General features: G+C 36.2%; 2 protein-coding genes across 2 annotated transcripts; one reads left to right on the top strand and one right to left on the bottom strand.

Annotated features, from left to right (window-relative positions):
* Positions 1-4,165: 4,165 nt before the first annotated feature.
* LOC136061907 (uncharacterized mitochondrial protein AtMg00810-like) lies at positions 4,166-4,816 on the bottom strand. The gene is made up of 2 exons (XM_065760340.1): positions 4,472-4,816; positions 4,166-4,363 (listed from the first exon to the last, which is right to left on the bottom strand). The coding sequence occupies exons 1-2, from the start codon at positions 4,814-4,816 to the stop codon at positions 4,166-4,168; spliced, it is 543 nt and encodes a 180-aa protein (XP_065616412.1).
* Positions 4,817-21,913: 17,097 nt separating this feature from the next.
* LOC111988208 (protein IQ-DOMAIN 19) lies at positions 21,914-23,799 on the top strand. The gene is made up of 3 exons (XM_024019995.1): positions 21,914-22,453; positions 22,645-22,884; positions 23,248-23,799. The coding sequence occupies exons 1-3, from the start codon at positions 21,914-21,916 to the stop codon at positions 23,797-23,799; spliced, it is 1,332 nt and encodes a 443-aa protein (XP_023875763.1).
* The last annotated feature ends 3,241 nt before the right edge of the window (positions 23,800-27,040 follow it).

Raw genomic sequence — 27,040 nt, 5'->3', positions numbered from 1 at the left:
TGAGGGTGTAAAGGGTCAAAATGACCTTCTGAGGACTCCACCCGATCAAGATAAGTTCTAAGTATGCTGGGAAACGATAAGATGGAGAAATATCTAAAGGGAAAGCTGCTACCACCGTATTTAATAATCTGCAGCAACTTTTCTGGCCGCATTTATGTGGAGAAGACTCCTGAACAGTGCATCCTAACCTACCGCCACTCACACAAAGCTAAAAGAAGATGTTTGATGTGACGCATACTGAAGTAAACTCAGGGATGAGGAACAAGTGGACAATGGAGATGAAGAGAAGGAGGGCTATATAAAGGAAGGAGGCTCCTAACGAAAAAAAAAAAAAAGTGGAGAGAACTTGACTGTAACCCTAAGATCTTTGTTCATCATATAATCAATAACATAGCTCTTCGGATATTCACTCTTTACGTGTAGTTCCATGTTAGCTTGTGCTTGAAAGCTGTGATTTGTTGTTGTTAATCCCATATTTAACCTAGCTCTTTCACCCATACTCTACAAGTTTATTGTTTTGGGCTTGGGCCACAAATCCAAACCCTACAATTTCAATTCATGAGCTAAGCAAGTCACAACTCACAATTAACTTAGATCTACGATGTCCATTCTTAATGATAACTCTTTATCATTAAATCAAGACATCAATCAATTTTTGATGTAGGCAAGGATTGAACCTAGATCTTTTATTTAACCATAAAAATTTTTATTAGTTGAGTTAACTAAAATCACACTCTGATATTATTTAAAAATAATCATTTAATTGTTTTCAATTTTCACTGCAAAAGTAACTAATAGTAATAAAATTAATATTATAGAAGTTCATATCCAAATCATATCTTATCATTATACTATAAAATAAACATTGTACTGTGCTACTGGCTGTGATTGCACCAAAGCATTCAAACATCTTCTCTCTCTTTCTTCTTTTTTTTTCTTTTTTTTTTTTATCCTATATCATGTTGCACAGTATAAATACACTAAAATAATAAACATAGCTACTCTAAATGAAACTCTATAGTAAATATTTCAGTTTAAGAATACTAATCTGATTAAAATTTCATCACCAAGAGTTTCTAGCTATTTTTCAACCAAAAATATATCATTATTTAATTTATACTCTTTTAATAATCCACTTGTAAGGACTAGGAAAACTGGCGGCCCAGGCCCACTTAGAATAGTGGCTAGATTAGTTCAACCACGGCCCAAAAAAATGAATTTGTAAGAGAGGGAAATAAACAACAAGAGGGAGGATTTGCCTAAGGATAAAAATAAGGAAGAAAAAGAAGATATAAATAAATAGATAAGCTGATTTCTCAATATAAGCTGGCTCGAGGAGGCCACAATTATACAAGAAATGTTACTGTTCCCTCTCTTCTCTCAGTGTTCTTCTTTTATATATCTTGATACTTGTGTCTGGATGCCTCTTCTCTATAAACCCTCTTTCTCTTATATATTTTTTCTTCCCTCATATCTCAACCTTCCATCTTTACCTAACAAACATCCCCTCCTAACACTTGTCTCTTTTTACATCTAAAGAAGGTGGTGGAAGGAGTTTGCTTAGCTGTGACTTATACTGTTCAAGTTACTTTCTCATCAATGCAACTAATAAAGTTGTTCTCCACCATTTAATGCGAAGGCAATAGGCTACTCCAAACTAGAAACTTCTTCTATGATCACTGATTCTCTCTCATTAAATCCCTCTTCCCATTTGGAACGTCTCAGAGTCCTTTTGACTCATCCCTCCCTCTTCTCGGGCCTGTGGCTCGTGGCATCCCCACACCAATACTGCAACTCTTCAACTTCATCATCGGTCCTCGGGCACCCACACCACTATAATTTTTTTAATAATAAAATTGATCTTGCACAATGTGCATTCATCATATAACTTAATCTTCTTCTTCTTTTTTATTATGTAATTTTATTTTATTTTTTTTTATTTTTTTTTTTTTGCCATTGTATTATACATTGTACAACATATTTTTTTTGCCATTGGACACACCATAAGTGTGTTAATAGTATAGACATAATTTGTTCTAAGTAAAATGTTATCTAAAATTTTTTGAGTTTAAAATATTATCGTTATTCAAATTCAAGTAAAGTTATCTCAACTGGTAAAGTTTCCGATAGTTAAATAAAAGATTTGGGATTCAATCCTTGCCTACACCAAAAGCCGATTGGTGTCTTGGTTTAATAATAAAAAGCTATTATTAAGAGCATACGTCATAGGTTGAAACTCTCTTTCTCTCTAAAATTTAAAAAAAATAAAATAAAATAAAATAAAAAAAGTAAAGTTTTCAAGAAATGTAAAATAAATGTATTTTTTTTTTTATTTAGTATTTAGTATTTACTACCTATCTTATATTGTTCAGTTTCAATTATATTATCAATATAAATTTTTTAGTTTAGCATAATTCTAGCTCTTTCTAAACTTTCCTATCATGGACTCATGGTCATGAGCACGACCGATTTCAGACCTGCCTGTGTCGGCATAGCTCGGTCTGTAATTACTTTCTTGGCGGAGCTATAGTCTTTTCCGATTAAAAGCAAAGAGAGAAATAAATACATAATAAGTGAACTATTTTCCAACTTCTAGAATTACTGTTTCGTTTGATTCATCGAAAGTTGTTTGTTGTGATTGTCTTACCTTGAAGCTTCGTTTCAATAATGCAATCCTATGCATCACGTGTTGGACATATATTACAGTCATATGGTTTAGCTTATTCAGTTGCCAACACAGTGAGTCATTAATTGTTGTCAATTGTCAAAGTGGGTATGCCATATGGCCATAATGAGAAGATGAGAGATCGATGCAAAAGTCAAACACGACAATGTTTTAGCCAACTTGATATAATTGCTACATTTTTTTTTTGAAAACGAAACAGAATTTTTATAATCCTAATAATAAATGAGCCAGATCAAAATACAAAGTCTCCATAGCAGGAAGTGAAGAATCCTCAATCCAAAATACATCAAAAGGAACATGTTTAGCATAACGAGTTAGAATATGAGCCACAAAGTTGGCATCAAGTCAAACACTAAATATGGAGAACTAATAGAAATTGACAATCAATGTCTAGATGCACATGCTCATTAAATGTAGTTGAAATTATACCAAAATGGTATTGTCAGAAAAATATGAAATATGAGAAAGATGCATATGAGGATGGGTTATGTTTTTGCCACAACTCGCCCACGTGGCGAGTTGTGAATGGTAGAGGGGTGTCCCCACATGGGCGAATTGTGTCACCTCTCTACCATTCACAACTAGGGATGGCAATTTAAGCCCAACCCACAAGTACCCGACCCAATCCGACCGTAATGGGTCGGGTTTTACCCGGTCCGATAAAGAATAGGCTGGGTTTGGGTTTAAAAAAAAAAACTCGAAACAGGTCCAAGTTTTTGCAAAAACCCAGCCTGAACCTGGACCCGACTTAACCCGATTAGCTTAAATATAAAATTACAAAAAAACCTACCTATATATATATATCACAACCCTAACCTAAAACTTATTTCTCTCAACTCAATCGTCTCTCTCCTTTCTCTCTCAACTCAGCTGCCTCCCTCACTGACTCTCACTCTTTAATCAGCTCCACCAAGACTCTCAAAGTCACAAATCAAGTTCAAACACTCACATCTCATCCACACCCTTAGTTTTCCATGGATTTTCTTCCATCTCACGTGTGACTTGTTAAAGTTAGAAATACTGAATAATTGTATTGTATTTCTCAGTGAAAGAATATACATGAGTGTCTTTATATAGGAGGCATATGAGTGCAGTACAAGTAAGAGCGTAGTACAAAAATGTGTGATATACAAGTAATCTAGTTGGGCCTAAAACCCACAACACTATACACGTTAACAGCCCCCCTCAAACTCAAGGTGGATGTGAGACCAATTTGAGGTTGTCAACCAAAGTACGAAGGCGTCCCTTAGGATGTGACTTGGTGAAGATATCTGCAAGTTAATCTTTAGAGGAGACTGAAATCAGCTTGAGAGCACCATGGACAAGATGATAACGGATAAAATGACAATAAATCTCGATGTGTTTAGTCCGTTCATGGAAGACATCATTGTGAACAATATGAATGGCACTCTGGTTGTCACAATAAAGAGGAGTAACAGATGATGTAGACACACTTAAATCTTTGAGAAGCCATCGTAGTCAAAGGAGCTCAAATGTGGTATCAGCAAGGGCACGATATTCTGCTTCAATATTGGAATGGGCCACATGAGTTTGTTTCTTACTTCGCCAAGAAACCAGAAAAGAACCAAGAAGAAAGCAATAACCAGTGGTGGGCCTGCGATCAGTGGGATCTCCTGCCCAATCAGCATCAGAAAATGCACGGAGAATAAGAGGAGACTGAGTAAAGTAGAAAAAACCATGGAAGATAGTGCCCTTTAGGTATCAAAGAATGCGCAGAATAGTAGCATAGTGAGTCGATCGTGGAGCAGACAGATACTGGCTCACCTGATGAACAATATAGGAAATTTCTGGACAAGTGACAGTGAGATAAACTAGGCTGCCAACCAAGCGTCTGTAAAGAGAGGGATTAGACAATGGTTTCCCCCCTGAGGGAGTCAGATGCGCATTAAGCTCAACTAGAGTGTCAACAGTCTTGCTATCAGTGAGTCCAGCTCGAGACAAGAGTTTAGAGGCATATTTGGCTTGAGTAATATAAAGTTCATCTATAGAATGAGTGATTTCAAGACCCAAGAAGTAGCTAAGATGTCCAAGATCTTTCATCTCAAACTGCTGACTGAGAAAAGTCTTAAGTTCTTTAATGCCACTAAGGTCATCACCAGTTATGATCATATCATCCACATACAGGAGAAGTAAAATAGTGCCTTTGTCAGTGCAACGAAGAAACTCAAGCGAGAGATAATAGAGCTGAATTTGGCAAACCAAGCTCGTGGAGCTTGTTTAAGGCCATAAAATGCATGTCGAAGGTAACAAACCTTGTTTGAGTCAACAGAGAGACTAGGAGGAGGTTGCATATACACTTCTTGACTTAAATCCCCATTAAGGAATGCATTTTTGACATCCATCTGAAAAATGTTCCATTTACTGGCAGCAACAACAGCTAAGAGGGCACGAACATATGAGATACGAGTAACCAGAGCAAAGGTCTCTTTATAATCAATCTCATACTCCTGTATAAAACATTTTGCAACAAGACGAGCTTTGTAGTGCTTAATGGACCCATCAGAGCGAGTCTTAATCTTGTAGATCCACTTACAACCAACCACAGATTTCCCCGGGATGAGTGTCACCAAATCTCAAGTATGGTTTTTAGATAATGCATCAAGTTCCTTTTTCATTGCAATTTGCCACAAAAGGTCAGTGGAAGCCTCATGATAAGTGTAAGGCTCGTGTAGTGTAGCAAAGGCAGTGTAACAATGATAGTCAAGTAAATGTGCAGGAATAAATCTTAACCGAGTTGAGTGAGGAGGTGGAATATCTTGTGCAAGATCTTCAAGCAGAGCAGGAGTAGGGGACCCAAGCTCAAGGTTGGGGTTGGGTAACTCGTCTTCAACCTGTTTACCTTCCACGTATTCATTAAACGGTGAACTAGGAAAAGGATCAATGATATCTGGTGGTTGGACAGAGCCACTGCTCTAACCTTTTCTTAGCAGTCTTGTCTTTATTGGTGTCACTATATTCTCAACATCGCTTTTGCCGTCACAACCGCTGCCGCAGCCTTTCACTGTAGAACCTCTGACGCCTTTCCGCCGTCATCCTTGGGTTCTAGACCTGCAGCCACCATCGTTGAGGAGCCTCGCACCACACAAACCACTGCACTTATCGTCTTCGCCGTGCATCTTGCTCCGATAAGTATTTTTCAAGTACCACAGTGATTGTCTCGGCCCAATCTACTCAATCGTGGAAACCTCACTGTCATCAGAGCTTGCACGCGCCTTCACATGCCTCACAAAGATTTTGTGGACAAGATCATGCGCTCCACACACTAACATGTGCCAACAGTCTTATTCACGCGCCACCACGCATCGCCAATCCTCTTCACATGCCGCCACACACCTACATGCACTTATACGTGCCAATTCTGCACCTGCTAACGTCAACCCTAGGTGACGTCATCTCTGCCACGTTATCTGTTGACATCATCGTCCACTCATCTGTTGACGTCACCCGCCACGTCAGCTGACGTCATTGTTGACCAAGCCATTTACCTATGTTGACCGATTGTTGACTTTGACCAAACGTTGACTTTAACCGTTGAGTTTTTCCAGGGTTGACCTTTGCAGTCCAGGTGCTCATTATCGAGTTTTTTGCGTAGATTTTATTTTTACAGTCCATTTTTGCATATTTTTCTTCTAAATGAAGAATAAGGATATTTCTTCTTCTTGTTGCAATAATCGTAGCCGACAATCCATCAAACATTTTTGCAAACGTTTTGGCCACAATATTGAGGCTTGCAATCGTCACAACTAATTAGTTGTTTCAATTTCTACTACTACTGTTGCTAACACTGAGAGTGCCCAGCCAATGGCTCCCGTCTCTGCATTGTCTAAATCTTCATGACGCACTTTCACCATGTCCACAAATGACCTTAAAAACATCATCGTCAATGTCATTCGTATGGTTGGTAATGCATCTTATTCCTCTTCTCTCTCAACTTTATCTGGTATGTCTCCTTCCTCTTGGCTTATGGATTCCGCTTGTTGCAATCACATGACACCTCACTCGTCATTATTTTCTGAACTCAAACCTACACCACACCCTCTTAATATTCGCACAGCAAATGGTTCACAATGTCTGGTCAAAATATAGGTTCTGTTTCAACCTCCAACCTTTCGGTTCCTAGGGACTTTAATATTCCTGACCTTTCTTACAATTTATTTTCTATGGGACAATTAGCTAAGTTGCGTTATCGCATTATATTTGATTATTCTAGGTGTATTGTGCAGGATCTAAGAACGAGATAGGAGCTTGGGACTGGTCCCAGAGTTGGGCGTATGTTTCCCATGAACAACCTTCGTCTTCCACTTGTTGCTCCTGTTTCTATTGCTGCAACTACTACAGTTTCTTCAATTCCTTCTCTTGCACTTTGGCATGCTCGACTTAGTCACGCATCTTCCTCTCGGGTACAACAATTGGCTTCTAGAGGTTTGTTAGGTTCAGTGTTTACAGAAAATTTTGATTGTGTTTCATGTCAGTTAGGAAAACAACCAGTGTTTCCTTTCAATACTAGTGAATCAATATCCACTGATATCTTTGACCTTATTCGTTCTGATGTTTGGGGGCCTTCATCTGTCTCTAGTATTGGTGAGTCTCGATATTTTGTTGTCTTTATTAATTATTACTTTCACTATAGCTGGATTTTTAATATGAAACATCGTTTGGAATTATTGGAAGTATATTCTAATTTTGCAAAAATGGTTGAAAATCAATTTTTCAAACGCATCAAAATTTTTCGATCTGATAATGCTCTTGAATACACTTAATATGCTTTCCAAGCTGTTTTGCATTCCTATGGCACTGTTCATCAACTAAATTGTCTAGGTACCTCTTAGTAAAATGGTAAAACCGAACGAAAACTTCGTCATATTCTTGACGCTCTTCGTGCTCTCCTTCTCTCTGCTAAAGTTCCTGCTCCTTTTTGAGTTGAAGTTGTTCTTCATGCTATTCATACTATTAATCGCATTTCGAGTCCTGTTATCCAAAATCAAACTCCATACGAGTGCCTTTTTGGGTCACCTCTAGACTATCACCACCTTCGCTCTTTCGGTTCTACTTGTTTCATTCTTCTTCAGCCACATGAGCATAACAAACTTGAGCCTTGGTCAAGATTTTGTTGTTTTCTTGGCTATGGCGAAACTCAAAAGGGGTATCAGTGTTATGATCCTGTCTCTCATCGTCTTCGTATCTCTCGCAATGTTGTCTTTTAGGAACATCACCTCTTTGTCGAGCTCTCTCACTTCCGTGCCTCCCTGTCTTCTTCCTTTGTCTTAAATCTTTTTTCAGATAAGCCACATATTCCTTCTATAGTTGCTTCTGATCCTCTTGTAGTTGCTCCTGATTCCCTTGTAGACTTCTCTGTCCAACCACCAAATATCACTGATCCCTTTCCTAGTTTACCCTTTAATGAACATGTGGAAGATGAATAGGTTGAAGACGAGCTACCCAACCCCTACCTTGAGCTTGGGTCCCCTACTCCTGCTCCGCTTGAAGATCTTGCACAAGACATTCCACCTCGTCACTCAACTCTGGTAAAATCTATTCCTACACATTTACTTGACTATCATTGTTACACTGCCCTTATTACATCACACGAGCCTCACACCTATCATGAGGCTTCCACTGACCCTTTATGGCAGATTGCAATGAAAGAGGAACTTGGTGCATTATCTAAAAACCATACTTGGGATTTGGTGACACTCCCCCTTGGAAAATCTGTGGTTGGTTGTAAGTGGATCTATAAGATTAAGACTCGCTCTGATGGGTCCATTGAGTGCTACAAAGTTCGTCTTGTTGCAAAAGGTTTTACACAGGAGTATGAGATTTATTATGAAGAGACCTTTACTCCGGTTGCTCGTATCTCATCTATTTATACCCTCTTAGTTGTTGTTGCTGCCAATAAATGAGACATTTTTCAGATGGATGTCAAAAATGCATTCCTTAATGGGGATTTAAGTGAAGAAGTGTATATGCAACCTCCTCCTGATCTCTCTGTTGACTCAAACAAGGTTTGTCACATTCGACGCGCACTTTATGGCCTTAAACAAGCTCCACGAGCTTGGTTTGCCAAATTCAGCTCTACCATCTCTCGCACTGACAAATGCACTATTTTACTTTTCCTGTATGTAAATGATATAATCATAACTAGTGATGACCTTAGTGGCATTCAAGAACTCAAGGATTTTCTCAGTCAACAGTTTGAGATGAAAGATCTTGGACATCTCAGCTACTTCTTGGGTCTTGAAATCACTCATTCTACACTCAAGCCAAGTATGCCTCTGAACTCTTGTCTCGAGCTGGACTCACTGATAGTAAGACTATTGACATTCCAGTTGAACTTAATGCACATCTGACTCCCTCAAGAGGAAAACCATTGTCTAATCCCTCTCTTTACAAATGCTTGGTTGGCAGCTTAGTTTATCTCACTATCACTCGTCCAGACATTTCCTGTGCTGTTCACCAGGTGAGCTAGTATCTGTCTGCACCACAATCGGCTCACTATGCTGCTGTTCAGTGCATTCTTCGATACCTAAAGGGTACTCTCTTCCATGATCTTTTCTACTCTGATCAGTCTCCTCTTATTCTCTGTGCATTTTCTGATGCTAATTGGGCAGGAGATCCCACTGATCACAGGTCCACCACTAGTTATTGCTTTCTTCTTGGTTCTTCTTTGATTTCTTGGCGAAGCAAGAATCAAACCCATGTGGCCCGCTCCAGTACTGAAGCAAAATATCGTGCCCTTGTTGATACACATCTGAGCTCCTTTGGCTACAATGACTTCTCAAAAACTTAGGTGTGTCTACATCCTCTGCTACTTCTCTTTATTGTGACAACTAGAGTGTCATTTATATTGCTCACAATGATGTCTTTCATGAATGGACTAAACACATCGAAATCGATTGTCATTTTATCCGTTATCATCTTATCCATAGTGCTCTTAAGCTGATCTCAATCTCCTCTAAAGATCAACTTGCAAATATCTTCACCAAGTCACATCCTAAAGGACACCTTCGTACTTTGGTTGACAACCTCAAGTTGGTCTCACATCCACCTTGAGTTTGAGGGGGGCTGTTAACGTATATAGTGTTGTGGGCTTTAACATGGTATCAGAGTAACTACAAGAGGATCAGAAGTAGCTACAGAAGGAATATGTGCCTCATCTGGAAAAAGTTCTAAGATAGAAGAGGAAGACAAGGAGGCACGGAAGTGAGAGAGCTCGAAAAAGAGGCGATGTTCCCAAAATACAACATTGTGGGAGATACGAAGACAATAAGAGACAGGATCATAGCACCGATACCCCTTTTGAGTTTTGCCATAGCCAAGAAAACAACAAAGCCTTGACCAAGGCTCAAGTTTGTTATGCTCATGTGGCTAAAGAAGAACGAAACAAGCAGAACCGAAGGAATGAATGTCGTGATAGTCTAGAGGTGACCCAAAAAGGCGCTCTATGGAGTTTGATTTTGGATAACAGGACTCAAAATGCGATTAATAGTATGAACAACATGAAGAGTAGCTTCACCCCAAAAAGGAGCAGGAACTTTGGCAGAGAGAAGGAGAGCACGAACAGTGTCAAGAATATGACGAAGTTTTCGTTCGGCTCTACCATTTTGCTGAGAGATACCTAGACAAGTTAGTTGATGAACAGTGCCATAGGAATGCAAAACAGCTTGGAAAGCATAATGAGTGTATTCAAGAGCATTATCAGAACAAAAAATTTTGATGCGTCTGGAAAACTTAGTTTCAACCATTTTTGCAAAATTAGAATATACTTCCAATAATACAAAACGATATTTCATATTAAAAATCCAGATATAGCGAGAGTAATCATCAACAAAGACAACAAAATATCGAAACCCACCAATACTAGAGACAGAAGAATGCCTCCAAACATCAAAATAAATAAGGTCAAAGATATCAATGGATATGAATTCACTAATATTGAAAGACAACGCTGGTTGTTTTCCTAACTGACATGAAATACAATCAAAATTTTCTGTAGACACCAAATCTAACAAACCTCTAGAGGCCAATTGTTATACCTGAGAGGAAGATGCGTGACCAAGTCGGGCATGCCAAAGTGCAAGGGAAGGAATTGAAGAAACTGTAGCAGTTGCAGCAATAGAAACAGGAGCAATAAGTGGAAGACAAAGGTTGTCCATGAGAAACATACGCCCAACTCTGGGACCGGTCCCAAGCTCCTGTCCCATCCTCGGATCCTGCACAATACACCCAGAATAATCAAATATAATGTGATAACCCAACTCAACTAATTGTCCCACAGAAAATAAATTGTAAGAAGGGTCAGGAACATTAAAGACCTCAAGAACTGAGAGGTTGGAGGTCGAAACAGAACCTATATTATTGCCAGACATTGTGGAATCATTTGCTGTGCAAATATTAAGAGGGTGTAGTACAGGTTTGAGTTCAAAAAATGAGGACGAGTGAGGTGTCATGTGATTGCAACAAGCGGAATCCATAAGCCAAGAGGAAGGAGATATTCCAGATAAAGCTGGGAGAGAAGAGAAATAAGATGCATTACCAACCATACGAATGACATTGGCGATGATATTTTTAAGGTCATCTATGGACATGGTGAAAAAGCGTCCTGAAGATTTAGACTGTGTAGAGACGGGAGCCATTGGTTGGACACTCTCAATGTTAGCAATAGTAGCAGCAGAAATTGAAACAGCTGATTTGTTGTGACGATAGCAAGTCTCAATATTGTGGCAAAAACATTTGCAAAAATTGCAAAAACATTTGTTGCATTGTCAGCTACTATTATTGCAACAAGAAGAAGACATGTCCTTATTCTTCATTTAGAAGTAAAATATGCAAAAACGAACTGCAAAAATGAAATCTACGTCAAAAACTGGGTAAGGAGTACCTGGACTACCAAAAAAAAAAGTCAACTCTAGCAAAGTCAACGGTCAAAGTCAACAGTCAACGGTGCGGTCAACTAACTAGGATGACGTCAGCAAGATTACGTAAGCAACTGATGTTTTCTGACATAAGAGGCTAACTGGTGATAACGTGGATTGATGACGTAAGCAATGACGTAGAGTGATGATGTCAACTAGGGCTAATGTGGCAGTGATGACGTCAGCGATGACATCAACAGGTGACCCAGTGGCGCGTGGATAAATATGCGAAAACTTTGGCCGGTGCATGAGGGCGCTTGGGGCCTCTGATGGTGGTCTGGTTTTCACTGAATGGTAGATTGGCGGAGGACGATCTTAGTGATGCCTGCAAAAACAGAATCGAAGCAGGGATCACGACGGCAATGGTATAGCAATGGTCTTGAGACTCTAAATGATAACGGCTGCAAGTCCGAACTAGAGATGATGATTGAGATGCGTCAGAGGTTTAACGGCGAATGGCTGCAACAGCAGTTGTAACAGCAGAAGCAATTGCGAGTCTGGAATAACACCAATAGAGACAAGACTGCAATGAACAAGTAAGAGCGATGGCTTTGATACCAAGTTAGAAATACTGAATAATTCTATTGTATTTCTCACTGAAAGAATATACATGAGTGCCTTTATATAGGAGGCATATAAGGGCAGTAAAAGTAAGAGTGTAGTACAAAAATGTGTACTATACAAGTAATCTAGTTAGGCCTAAAGCCCACAACACTATACACATTAACAGTTGAACAGTGTCATTGGTTTTGTTTCTAAAAGGAGAACTTGTAGAATCTTGTGGTGGTTGCCATTTTTGTCACAGAGGAGGCCATGATTGTTAGATCGAAGAAAGATCTAGTGGTCTGAGTTCTTTTTTTTTTTTTTTTGTGAGGTTTAACGGCGAATGGCTGCAACAGCAGTTGTAACAGCAGAAGCAATTGCGAGTCTGGAATAACACCAATAGAGACAAGACTGCAATGAACAAGTAAGAGCGATGGCTTTGATACCAAGTTAGAAATACTGAATAATTCTATTGTATTTCTCACTGAAAGAATATACATGAGTGCCTTTATATAGGAGGCATATAAGGGCAGTAAAAGTAAGAGTGTAGTACAAAAATGTGTACTATACAAGTAATCTAGTTAGGCCTAAAGCCCACAACACTATACACATTAACAGTTGAACAGTGTCATTGGTTTTGTTTCTAAAAGGAGAACTTGTAGAATCTTGTGGTGGTTGCCATTTTTGTCACAGAGGAGGCCATGATTGTTAGATCGAAGAAAGATCTAGTGGTCTGAGTTCTTTTTTTTTTTTTTTTGGTTCATTTCCTCTCTTAGTAGTTTTTGTTTTTGGATATTTGTTTGAGGATTTAATATGTAAAAATCTGTCCATAAATGATAAATGGAGTTTTTTTCCTCTCTCAATAGTTTTTGTTTTTGGGTATTTTTTTGAGGATTCAATATGTGAAAGTCGAAGTGAATGTTGTGTTGATGTAAACATTTGTCCTTAAATGTAAAAATTGGAGTTTTGTTTCTTCCATAAATGATAAATGGAGTTTGAGGATTTAACTGATAACAATGTTGATTGATTTGTGTTTTTATTATTATTATTATTATTATTATTATTATTATTATTATTAAATAAGATTGGGTTGGATTGGGCTGCTATAGAATAGGCCTAAAAGTGGCTGGACAGGCCTGCAGGGCCCACGGAGATCCGACAGGCCGGGTTTGGGGCTAAAAAAAAGACATGTTTATTAAACGGGCCAGGTCTAGGTAACAAGGGAGGACCTGTGGGTCGAGTCTGAGTATCTAAAAACCCAACCCAAACTCAATCCGTTGCCATTCCTATTCACAACTCCTCATGTGGGTGAGTTGTGCCACTTTATGTGGCACAAACAATTCTCTATGAGGATAGCGAATAAATTATGATTGATGCTCTTGTAGAGTGACTCGCAATGATGATGAGATCGAGAGAATCTTGATCTAACCAATTTAAGGATATCAACTAATAGAGGCCACATGAGCGTGTGATGAGTCAGGATATTCTAATGGCGTTGAGGGTGCTCTTCAGAATTTTTTTTCTTCTTATAATGAGGGGTTTAGTGCGACAAGGAGGGAGGCACAGAAGATAAGATAAAATGAAGTATGTGGAAGACTTGGCGAAAACACATGGTGCAAAGATCTTGCACTATATATGTAAATAATAGACTAGTGCATGTATCTACAAATAGGAGCTGCAGACAAAGATGCTCAACAATTTATATATATATATATATATATATATATATTTGCCATAAAACCCTGAAGCATGACTCTAACCATGCAATAATACCATTACATATAGCATAACATTAGTGGCTAAATAAACCCCTAGTTACATCTGTGGGGATCTCAAATTGTTTTTGCATCTTTTCATCACATAAACCAAGTAATCCACCAATTTCTTATGGAGTCATCACGATCGACCTCTTCACCTTTTTAGATCATGCTTCTCCCCGGCCAGCAACTCCCACATCCTTGCACCATTAGTTGCCTACCAATAAATAAGGTAGACCGTAGACCAATTATGCTTTTTTTTTTTTTGGTGCGAATGTAACCGAGTACTGTCTTGGTATTGTGAGGAAATAAATAAACCTATATATTTTTAAAATTATGAGAAGAGAAGAAAATATGTGATGATTGGTAGGATTTGTTTGGTTTTTAATACCATGTTAAAATATAATTTAAAAAATAATAATAATGTAGACTAACAAAGCAATAGATTTGGCTTGATGGCTTACATTTACATAGCTATATCTTTATTATTTTTTTTTTTGGGTTGCCTGCCACGGTATCCGGGGCTTCGCCCCGACTAATCCGTTGGTCGACCCGGGTCGCACACCTGGCTGTGGTGGGTGAGTCTCCCAACAGGGTATTCTGCATACACAAGGTCTCGAACCCGAGACCTTGCTTAAGCGACACAAGCTGCTTACCACTTGAGCCAACCCATGTTGGTATATCTTTATTATTAAGCCCCATATGTTATAATGAATCCATTGCGGGTATTTATGGAAGCCTAATTCTAAAAATACAAGGTTACAACACTTGCAACTCAAGCAGGACCATGATTGGGCCTTGGGCCTTAATATCTTTAATAATGGCTTTACTAAAATTTGACAAATCTAATGCTACTGTTAATGATAGTGGGTCAAAGGTATATTTTTATAAACGGGTGATGTTAGAAGGATGGAACTATATACAGTAAAGATGTCTGGTGAATCTGAACATATAGTTCTAGCCAAAGGTCCAGATATCTGCCAAAAGAAGAAAAAACTTTCAGCATAACCAAGGCTAACCAAGAAGGTTGACCAAAGGTGCTCTAATGGTTAAGTTAATATAAGGGAATTGAGTATGTAAAATAACCAGGAAACAGTAGCCAAAGATGGAATACCTTGGTCAGTAGGGGGATGTGTTGTTTATAGAGTATGAGGGCTTTTGGTTGGCTTGGCTGAGAGGTGAGTGCGACTCAAGACAAGGGCTCACCAAACTACTAGTGTGAGGGGATTGGTTTAATCAGGCCCACGACTGAAGAATTCCTAGAAATATGACAACTGTATATAGCCCATTTAATCAGGCCTACCGATCATGGTAACTGTAAGAGAATCTCCAACAACTATTCAATCCCCTTTTTCCCCCCTAAATTCACCTGGCTTTTCTCCAAAACTCTTTTCAAACTTGCTAAATAGAGGCTAATTATTATATAAAAAAGCATAATAGAAAAGTCAAATGTGGCTAGCCATTGTTACTTCAACAACATATTTCTCATTATTTTATATGTTCTTCTATCTATCATACACACTCAAGCAAGAAACGAGAAAAATATTTAAATGGCATAGAGAGTTGGTTTAGGAGTGTATTTGAAAAATGAAAATATGGTTAAAGATTTGAAGATTTTTCAGAGATGTTCCAAGCTTGTCATGTGCAATTGTGCATCCATTTTTTGTTATTATCTTTGGAGAGAAAGAGAGAGATGCCGCACACTACCAATACGTTTGAAAATTTAGAGTGAAAGGAGAATAATGGGTAGGGAGAAGACAATAAAAGGAAAGGATTCCTCTTATTTGTATGTTTTAAAAATTAAGCAAGAGGAAGGGAAATAAATATACCTTCCATTTGTGCATGTTTAAAAAAATTAAGGGGAGAAGAGAAAAGGAGAATGGTCATATAAATTGACAATTATGATTAGTATTAGCTAATTTTGAATAAATTGACGTTATAAAGACAAATTGGCACTTTTAATTTTATTAATATACGTGCAACTCCTCCCCTCGGCATTCTAGTTTCCCCCTCTTAGGTAAATAAATTGAAGGGTTTAGAAGGGAAAGATACCCTTCAAATCACCCCAAACCTTTCTTTTTCCTTTAAAATATTCCAAATAAGGTTCATTAAACTCTCCTCATCATTTTTCTTTAATCCCCTATCCTCTCCCTCCATCCAAATGCATTGTATACAATTTTACATTTCTTTCCTAGCATGAATCGTGGTTCAATCGTGCAAGATTGGGACAACCTTAAGCTAGGCAAGTTGTACCCATGAACCCATGCAAAATTTACAAAAATAATATTATTTTAATAATTATTATTTAAATTGACATTGTTTTGAAATTTTTAGGAAACTAAACCTTTTTTTCTTTTTCTTTTTCTTTTTTTAATTAGTGTTTTGGAAACATGATCTTGAAATTGTATTTTCAAAACATAATTTCACTTAAAATTTTGATGAAATCTTGTTTTTAAAACACAATTAAAAAAATATATTGGACATTCAAATAACTTTAAAACAGTGTCAACTTAAATAATTAATTTTAAATATATAATATTTTATAAATTTTACCCAGAAGCCCAACTTAAAAATATTCTATCCAACCCAGAAAGTCTTCTTCCACCCGAGTAGCACGTGGCCCTATAGTTTCTCTCACTCCTGACTAAATTCCTCATTTTCTTGAAAAATGTGCCAAAAATGGCCTATGCCATGCATGATGCGGCAAGCCTTGTAACAAGCCAGAGTAATTTGTGGCCTAGTTTTCCTTATCTTCTCCCCCCATCCAAACATATGGTACACAATCTGACATTTCTTTCCTAGCATGTATCGTGGTTCGATCCTGCAAGATTGGGACAACCTTAAGCAGGGACGGACCTAGCTTAGGGCTCCCCCAAGATTTTTGAAAAATTATAAATAGTATATATATCTCTACAAAAATTTTTAAATTTTGCCCCTGAAATATATATTCTTGCCCCTCCACCCTCAAAAAGTTTACATTATAGTGACCCATAAAAGCCAAAAATATTATCTGGCATCCCTTTTGTCCAAGTGCCCAAAAACATTATAAAAATAAAAATAAATAAACCTTTAGACTATCCAACATATCAAAAAAATAATTCACGTATCTAGAATTCAAGATAACAAGAAAAACCATTAGACAAAGCAAAAATACCAACTAAAAAAATAAAAAATCCGGTCAATAACAAAAACAAAATACTAACAAGACAATTACAAATCACTAATCCCTAGCAAAATAAATTTCAAAACCCTTTTCCACCAAAAAATAAATAAAATAAATTTCAAAACCCCATTGAATTTTTACCCAATTTTTCTCTTAGTCGAGTGGTCTCTATCTCTCTCAACTCTCATCTCTTCCTCCATGGCTTCACTCCACCAACACCCAATCACCGCCTCTACCATTGAACACTCCACACACCCTCATCAATTTGTTCCACTGTCCAAACTCACACATGAATTGAAATCGGCTAAGGCATGGTCTCTCTCCCGCTCTTTCTTTCTCTCTCTCATTGTTGTGGAGTGTATTATTTTGTTTTATTAATTAAGTTGTCTTTTGTTTTTTCTTTTTAACACAAGTTGTGGCATTTTTTTCTATTAATTGCTAAAATGATGGTAAAAAAGTTTATTTCTGGCTCTTGTTAAATTGATGGAAATTTTTTTTTTTTTTTATTCAAACAACTTGCCCAATTTATTTTTTCAAACTTGCAACATTTGAAGAATCTCACCTCTTATACATTTCACCAATAGATGTTAATGTCTCACCGTTTTTTTTTTTTTGCTAAACATTAATGCTTCATCGTTAATTAGCCATTATTTTAGTGGTTGTATAAATTTAGTAGTTGACATGGGTTTAAATTTTTACCTATTGTTATTGATAGAATATAGCAGTATCAAGAATTGTGTATAGAATAGTTTGAATAGAACAAATAAATTGATCTAAAATTTTTAATGTGGAAACAATAACGCCAAATATTTATGAATTTATAATATTAATTAAATGCTTATAATATTTATGATGTCTTTGATTCAATCATCGTTCTGTAGATCTTGGTCGGACCAAAAAACATAAAAAGAAATCTCTTTTTTTATTCTTTATCCAATTTGATTTTAAAAACCATGATAAATCTCTTTAATAAATATAATTTGAAAATTATGGGAAAGTCAACTACAACATTTAAATTTTTTCAAAAGAAAAAAATATAAATGCCTACTTCTAACTTCTAAACTAATTTTAAAAAATACTTAGACACAAAACTTTGGCCCCTAAGTTTGAATTCTAGTTATATCCCTGCCTTAAGCTAGGCAAGATGTACCCATGAACCCAAGCAAAATTTACAAAAAAATATTATTTAATAATAATTATTTAAATTGGCATTGATTTGAAATTTTTTGAAATCTATCTTTTTTTCCTCTTTTTTAATCGTGTTTTAGAAACACAGTCTTTAAGTTGAAATTGTGATTTCAAAACACGATTTCATTTAAAATTTTGTCGAACTCTTGTTTTGAAAGCACAAATTTTAAGTGTTCAAATCATATTTTTAAAACACAATTAAAATATAATTAATACCGTGCCAACTTAATTTTATATAAATATATATATATATATATATTATACAAGATAAAAATTTTTTTTAAAACACAATTAAAATATAATTAATACCGTGCCAACTTAATTTTATATAAATATATATATATATATATATTATACAAGATAAAAATTCTACTCTAGCATAATCTAAGTGTATATTTGTGTGAAACTTCCTCCTAGAGATTTGAACATTGACCCTTACCCCCCATACCTTACAAGCACTTATACTAATTAATATTAAAAATAAGGTCATGTTAACAGATATCATTAACCCTCGTTTGAGAAGAGGGAATGAAATGGAAAGGAAATGAATGAAAAAAAATAATTTTATAATATTCTTCCCTTCCTTTGTTTGAGAGTTCTAATGGAGTGAATAGAAAGTCAATTCCCTTATTTGGGAGTTTAAGTGAGAGGGGATGGAATAGGTAAGAGGGAACAAAATCAGTAGGAAGGAACACGCATTCCTCTCTATTTTCTTAAATGACAAAATTTAGTTACAAAATTGGTTATAGCATTAAGCTACAACCTAACTTAATAAAATAAACATTACTATATATTTTGAAAATCTAACTTTTGAATTTCATATTCTTTACGCTATTAATACACATATCAAATTTTGTGTCAATCGGATATTATTTACTATATGATCTATAAGTTCATATTTTATGCATAACTTTAAACAACAAAAACTTGTAATTTAAACAATTTATTAATGACATAGCTATTGATCTTTAATTTTCTAGAAATGTTTCAAGTATGAAAAATATAAGAAGAATATGTCATCCAATGATGAATTTGTCAAAATTCACCTCTTATAAAAAGATATTGAATAAGGTTGTAACCTAAGACTACAACCAATTTTGTAACTAAACTTTGTCCTTCCTTAAAAACTCAAATTTTTATTTTCCCGAAAATTGAGAAGAATGGAAGAGAATGGAATTAGATTGGATGAATTTTTTACTAAAACTCCCAAAATACCCCTATATATTCAACCATTTATTTTAAAATAGGGGTCTAATAGTAATATTGTTATAAAATAATTTCATTCCATTCCCTCTATGTTACTTCCAAACAAAATTGCTTACATTCCATTCATTTTCATTCTTTTATTTTAAAACATCCAATCAAAGTTACTTAATTCTATTTTATTCCATTCTTTTCCATTTATTTCCCTTACTTAAATACATTTCATTCCATTTCATTCACTTATGAACTTTCAAACGAAACCTTAGGGCAATTGTTAATAAACTATAATAAGAAAGTTTGAATACCACTTTCATGGAAAATTTAAAAAACTATCAACAACATTTCTTATTTTATCATTCTCCTCATAAAATGTTTTCTTAAAATAGCTCCTAAATCAATGTCCTTAAGGCATTGGTTAACATTTCCTTTTAAAATAAGGGTCAAGTTAATATGTACCCTAAAGCATACATTAATCATTCATTTTTAAAAAGTTTTTATTAAAAATTAAAAAAAAAAAAAGGGTCAAAAAAAAAAAGTTAATCTAAGTTAATATGTACCCTAAAGCATACATTAATCATTCATTTTTAAAAAGTTTTTATTAAAAATTAAAAAAAAAAAAAGGGTCAAAAAAAAAAAGTTAATCACTTTTTATTTTTCTATAAAAAAACTTTATAAAATAGTTTACAAACGTCAGCATTATTAGTAAAATCCAAAATATAATATTTAATAAATTTTACCCATGAGGCCAAGACCATAAGATATTCTATCCAACCTAGGAAGTCTCCCTTTGAGCACATGAGTAGCGCGTGGCCCTATGAATTCTCTCACTCCTGTCTAAATTCCCTGTTTTCTTGAAAAATGTACCAAAATGGCCTATACCATGCATGATGCGGCAAGCCTCGCACCAAGGCCGACCAATTTGTAGTTTATTTTTTTTTTTTTTTTATATAGATTATAGACAGCTTTGTTTGTTGAAGTTAAAAGGTGTGACAAGAATAGAAATTTGACTAGTTCCCTCAAATCGTAGAAAGTGCTGTCTAGTGGTCTTTTCTTTTTTTGTTGCTAATATGCTGTCTAGTAGTGTTTGTCTTCCTAGTTCCAGTTGGTATCATAACCATAATAAAACTATTATTCCATGCCAATTCCTAGGGTTACTTGGAATATTTTATGTTAACGTATACACGTGTGTGTTGAGTGATTAGATCCCACCTCAAGTTATAATTACAAGACTTATTAGTAATTGATATGATATTGTTAAGTTGAAATCCATGAAGTTTATTCTCACCATAACGTGGGTGACACTGACAACTTGAATAAATGCACTAGGACAATTTGAAGTAAAGTCATTGTATATCTCACTATTTCATCATTTTTTTTCATTGTATAAACACTCCTCATCCAAATATAAAAATTTCTCTAAAGTGATTGAATCCCAAAAATGCACCAAGAGGCCTTCTGTCTGTGTTATTTGTTGTATCAAATGCTATTATATCACCAAATCTCTAGTCAGTGATCATCCTTTTATATTCAACCCCTCACTATCCAACTGAACAACATAAAAACATGAAGGATTTTCCTTTAATTGATGATTAAAATATCTTTTCAAGTTAGCAACTCATATCTTTCGTAAATAATTCTTGTAATCTTTCTTGGTAAAACCAAGGATGTCATATCCACCAACTTGCTCACCCATAAGTTGATAAGACTCCTCTAATTTTAATCTTGATTCATATGCCAAATTCATTTCAATAGCTTGATTTATAGACACTTTCCATTGTGATGGCATCATGTGTATGAATTTGGATCCTCTCCATTTCACAAGAGGGTTCGAATCCCTTGCAGGATAGATGCTTCTTGGCACTTGAGTAAAGCCTCATAAGGAAACAAGAACTCAAACAGTTGATGTGGTGATTAATTAATAACTTCAACTGCACTCAAAAATATTTACAACCCTTGGTGCCCATATAAGGCCTTCAAAAGGAACAGAACTTCAGCAACTTATGTGATAATTAATAATTTCAAGATGAAGACTTAGACCTTGAGAACAAACAAATATTGAGAAAGTCCACTAATCATTCCAAGACTCGCAATTAAAGGATATACGGCCCTAGGAATGATTTAGAACTAACATATTTATATTTGAGCAGTTGACAAAGCTCTATGTAGAGAAAAGTATCTTTTACATGATTCTTCTTGAGAGTGGCAAATGGCTTAATCATGAAAGGTTTGGCAGGCCACAACCTATAAAGAATAACATAACAAACGAATCCATTAGAGAAAGAGTCGTGTTAAACAGGCTTCTATAATATAGTATGACCATGTAAGTCAACAAGCTTGCAAATTATGTAACGAGGAGATTAGCGAAGTACTATATACATCTATGTGTGTTTATTACTCCCTTATTCGTTAGCAGCTGGGGACTTTAGACCTAATCACACTGATGGGAAAAGCAGGCAGATGGATTAGAAACATTTTGGAGGGCAAAAGGGTGGAGAAATACAATGATGAAACTTCTTTTCCTATTGAGTGTTTGAATACCAAATCAAGGAGCCAACCAGGGACCTCTAAAGTGAAGCAAAGATGGCCTTTGGGAAAAGCAGCTAACAAAGAGGCATCCCAAAAATTTTCTATATCACTTGACTCTATTGACACTAACAAATTGGAGAAATGCAAGAAGAATGATCTTCCTTTTTCTGTTGAGTGCATGGCTACCAAATCAAGGAGTCAACCAGGAACACCTAGAATGAAGAGAAGATGGAGTTTGGGAAAAGTAGCAGCTAACAACCATAAAGTTTCTAAATCACCTGACTCAATTGACACCACCAAACTTCCAACGCAGGCCATGGCAGAAGATGAGAGTCGGCAAAATCATGCCAATGCAGAATCTGTGGTACAGCAGTATTGGGCCATGGCAATGGCAGTTAAAGATGCTGAGAATGCAGCTGCCACAAAGATTCAAGCCGTCTTTCGCTCTTATTTGGTATAAGCTTCCAGCCACAACCTTTATATTTTCAATTCTAACAACATTGCCAGCGCATAAAAGCTCTAGTTAATCCTAATGTTGGCTTGACATCATAAATAAAATTTATACCGTCCATGCTGAAAGAAATAATTGAATATAAAAATGGGAATCACTATGTTCATTTTCATGATCTGCCTATGTTGTTTCAGGCAAGGAGAGCACTGCAAGCTTTAAAGGGACTAGTCAAGTTACAGGCACTAGTTAAGGGTCATCTTGTAAGGAAACAAACAAGTGCTATTATGCGGCGCATGCATGCAATGATGGCTATTCAAGTTAGAGCTCGAGTTCAGAGAATCCAGATGGCAGAGGAAGCACATCCTGCTGTCAAAAGGCAACCGCCCATTCACAGGAATTTCACTCAGGACAATGGATCCAGAAGAATGCATAAAGTAAGTCTTATTTTGCGCGCAGTTATAGCATTTTTCCCATGACATGTTACTTCATAAATCAAAGAGGAATGGTTTAAAAAAAGAATAATTTCTACCATTCCTTCTGGTTTTCTGGCAAGACTAGGGATAAGAAAACACAACCAAGCAAGGATGGAAATTTTTCAGTACTACAGCTTTGCATACAAGAGTTTATTTGTTTGGAATTAAAAAGAAAAAAATCCTTCTAGGTCCCAATTTCATTTTCTTCTAAGCAAACTAAACAAGTGCTAAGCTCCAGGGAAGCTCATTACCTGCTGCCCTGTAACAGAAGGGTATGATCTGAAATTTTCAATCACCGTTTCTCAAATGGCCTTCTTTTTGTAGGAAAAAATTGATAAGAATCTCAATGAAATTCGGGGAGTTTCAAAGAGCAAAAGTGGCTATCTGAATCTTTCACAAAGTGAGAGGATAGAACAGGGTTTCACAACATATTATTCTGGACATCATTCAATCTCAAGGCGAGAAGATCCATATGGGAACCCAACACAAGCCTCTTTCACTTTTCAAAGTGCTGATTTTATAGAACATGTGTCACATGACTATCCATTCTTACCAAGTTACATGGCCAACACAGAATCTTCAAGGGCTAAAGCCAGGTCACAGAGTGAACCAAAGCAACGCCCAAATGGGAGAACGAGGCAGAAAAGTAAGCAAATGGAGTTAACAAATGGAATGAGTGTCCCAGTAAATTATCAATTTCAACACTCATCTTCACACTTGAAACACAATGGCCATGACCCCTGGTTTATCAAGCTCTACCAGTCAATGAGATCATCAAACAGTAAGTTTGATTCAACGAGCACAACGAGCAGTCATTCCAACCACTACCGATATCTTGATGCATATGATGTAAGAAGTCATCTGGGGCTTCGCTAAATTCTACTGACTTCAACTTGTTTTCTTTTTTTCATTTTGTCTAATTTCTTTCATTAATGAATGCAGCCCCATATGACTCTGTTCTAGCAATTGATCATCATATGGTAGACAAATGATTCAAGCTTCAACTACTGAATGATTAGGCTGCAACATAAATGAAAGGAGGAGACATTGGATTATGCCAGTCATAAGAAAACCACAAAGGAGCATGGAATTTAATCCTTATACTAATTTTCATTCATTTTTTTTTTCTCGACTGCTCGCATTTGATCGTGTTCCTGTCATACAATGAAGAACCTAAAAAGCTACAAGTATATGCACAGGCTCAAGTGAATTTCAAGAAACAAATATTGATTGAAATGGATCTCTTTCTTGCAAAAAGAAACTATAGAGGCATTTGGTTTGTCAAAACCAAATCATTTGTCATCAGAGATTGTGTAACAAGATCATATATATCTCTTCAGCCTCAGACACTGCCATCATTTCCCTCCTTGTTAGTAACTTATTATCTTGCATTCGTTTATTCTTTTAGCAGTCTCGTCTTTGCATTGCCTCCAGCTTAAATCAAGTAACTAGCATCTAGACATTAGGTGCCAGCAAGTTCATGCTTTCAATAATATATGATCAAATTATGCCAACATTATGAAAGAGCCAGTTCATTAACACCACAAGTTTGCTGCCTCATATAAACGGAAAATTTGAAGTTCTATCTGATCTGACGCCTAAAAATCTAATTTGAGATTTCCACCAGTACATCACACTAGGTTGAACCAGTCTTGAAGTAAACAGCAATATGATTATCTTATTTTGCTAACAATACGATTATCATTGATACGAACATTCACCTTCAAACCACCGGCAGAAAAATCTGCAGAAACTTCCCATAAAAGCTTTGAACTTCTCTAACAGTTAGCAGGCCATAAAATACCGCACTTAGCCCTTTTTTTAATATAGGTAAAAAGAAATTTCAATAAACCAAAAAAATCATACAAAGGGAACCAGTGAGTATACTGGACATGTACCCAAAGGTTCCTTAATCGAGATCACAAACTTTGATGTGAATCTCTCTTCAGGTATCTCCTGGTCCTCAAACATCCTGAGATTCCTCTAGCTCCATACATGGCAACATTGAAATAATCCTTTCACCATTTTAGGCATCACCCACTTCATTCCAAAGACAATAAATATAAAATTCCACAACTCTGTAGCTACCAGAACATGCAATAGCAGATGATCCAGAATTTCTTCACTATTCTTACACATGATACACCTATTCACCATCACCATTCCTCTTTTCATAAGATTACCACTACCAATACTTTTTTGATGGGATTATCCAGCGTAAGAATTTTCCCCCAAGCTGCAGTCCACACAAAGAAAGATATCTTCATAGGAGTTTTTGTCATCCATGCTGCCTTCCAAGGAAAATCTAAAAACACCACCTATCAGCACCTCATAAGAAGTAAGAACACTGAAACAACCATATTATTCAATATCCATCTTACCATGTCTTCCATACCCACACGAACTTAACCAAGTACAACAGTTCTATGGAGTTTACAAACATTTTCATCTCCTAATCCTGAGCAGGCCTCAAAAAAAAAAAATAGGATTCCAATGAACTCCACCATTACATCCTGCCAAGCAATCACCCACCATAACATCTTTATGGTCATTAACTAAAATAGTTCAAAGGACAAAATGACAAAGATGCTAGGTTCCTATCAGCACACGAAGTATCATTCCAAAATCTTATCCACCTTGCATCACCAACACTACATTTAACAAATTAGGGAAACGAGTCCCACCTGGCTCTAATCACCTTCTTAAACCAAAAACCACATGAGTGGCACACAGTAAGCGAAGATCAATTCCACACAACATTCCCAATATTTTAACCTCACCAATCTCCTCCATAACTTGCCAGTCTCTTGAGTGAATCTTCATAGCCACATCCCCAATAAGGCCTGGTTAGAGCACACTAAATATGAGCAGAGTTAGTGCCATTAAGCTGAATTAAACTGTACCTAGGGTATTTTCTTTTATTCAATCCAAGGCCCTAAAAAACTCAAATTCAAAGCATTTCAATTTTGAATGCATACCTAGTGTGCGTTTGGATACTGCATATTTTGCTGAAAACTGAAAACAATAAAAAAAATATATCTATATTTTCAAATTACTGTTCACAAGAAAAACATTGTTCACTTGCTTTCTTGCACTGTTCATGTCCCATGAACAGTGCAAGAGGCGCTAGGTTAGTTAAAAAAAAAGGGCTGAAACGCAAAACGCATCTAACGCAAACGCAAACCAAACAAACACCTAGTGCAGTAATAAAATATCTAAGACATTATCAAGAGATCCCAGATTTGTACATATATGAAGAAGTATCTATACGCATAAATGTTTGTACTTGTGTTTACATACTTATGTGCATGTGTGCATGCAAACATTTGCAAGAATCTGTTGTCCTATAAAAATGGTAAATCCAAATCAGATATCCTAATAGAATCTGAAATGTTATGTTGGATCTTAAAGTCAAATCTTTGCCTAAAAAAAAATTTGGGGGAAAAAAATGAATGCATCTGCTATAAGCCTACAATGAGTCCTAGGACATGTTTTCCTCAATAAAGTTTACTTATCCCCTACGTCATCTCCCTTTATTTTATAAGGAAAAAAAATACAGTTCGTTCTCTTTTTTTACTTTGACCTGAGTTGTTTTGTGAGGTGAACACAGGTGCCTCTGACTTCCACTCACTCAGGTGCTATATTTGTAGTAGAAAGATAGGTATAGGTTGTCTTTTTAGTTTCTCGTTTTTTCCTGCTTCCTTAACCTAATTCGCTTGCAATTCTTGAGGAGAAGGCCTGATATGACCGAAGTGCGTAAATAGTGCTTTTCCACATCGCTAAAAATGGGTACATTTCGTTGGGGCCAAACTCAATCATCAAAAAATAAAATAAAATGGTTGCATTTTGGCTCCAAGCAAACTAGGTTTTGAATATTGAATAATTACATTACACTCTATACAGGATCTGATTGGTAAAACCATGCCCCCTAGAAGATTAATAACAGAAACATAAAGATTGGTTCTGATTCTGCACAGAGATCTTACCCTCTGGTAGTATTGTGCAGCAAACCACTGAAAGTCTTGGCTAAGCTAGCCATGCACCAGGCATAAATGATCAGTTGAAGCAACAGAAAGTACCTGAATGTTCGTCAACCACAAGAAAGAAAGTCTGGACC

The sequence above is a fragment of the Quercus suber genome, unplaced genomic scaffold (genome assembly GCF_002906115.3).
Source record: "Quercus suber isolate HL8 unplaced genomic scaffold, Cork oak 2.0 scaffold_362, whole genome shotgun sequence".
Lineage (NCBI taxonomy): Eukaryota > Viridiplantae > Streptophyta > Magnoliopsida > Fagales > Fagaceae > Quercus > Quercus suber.
This window is presented reverse-complemented; position numbering and strand designations above follow the sequence as displayed.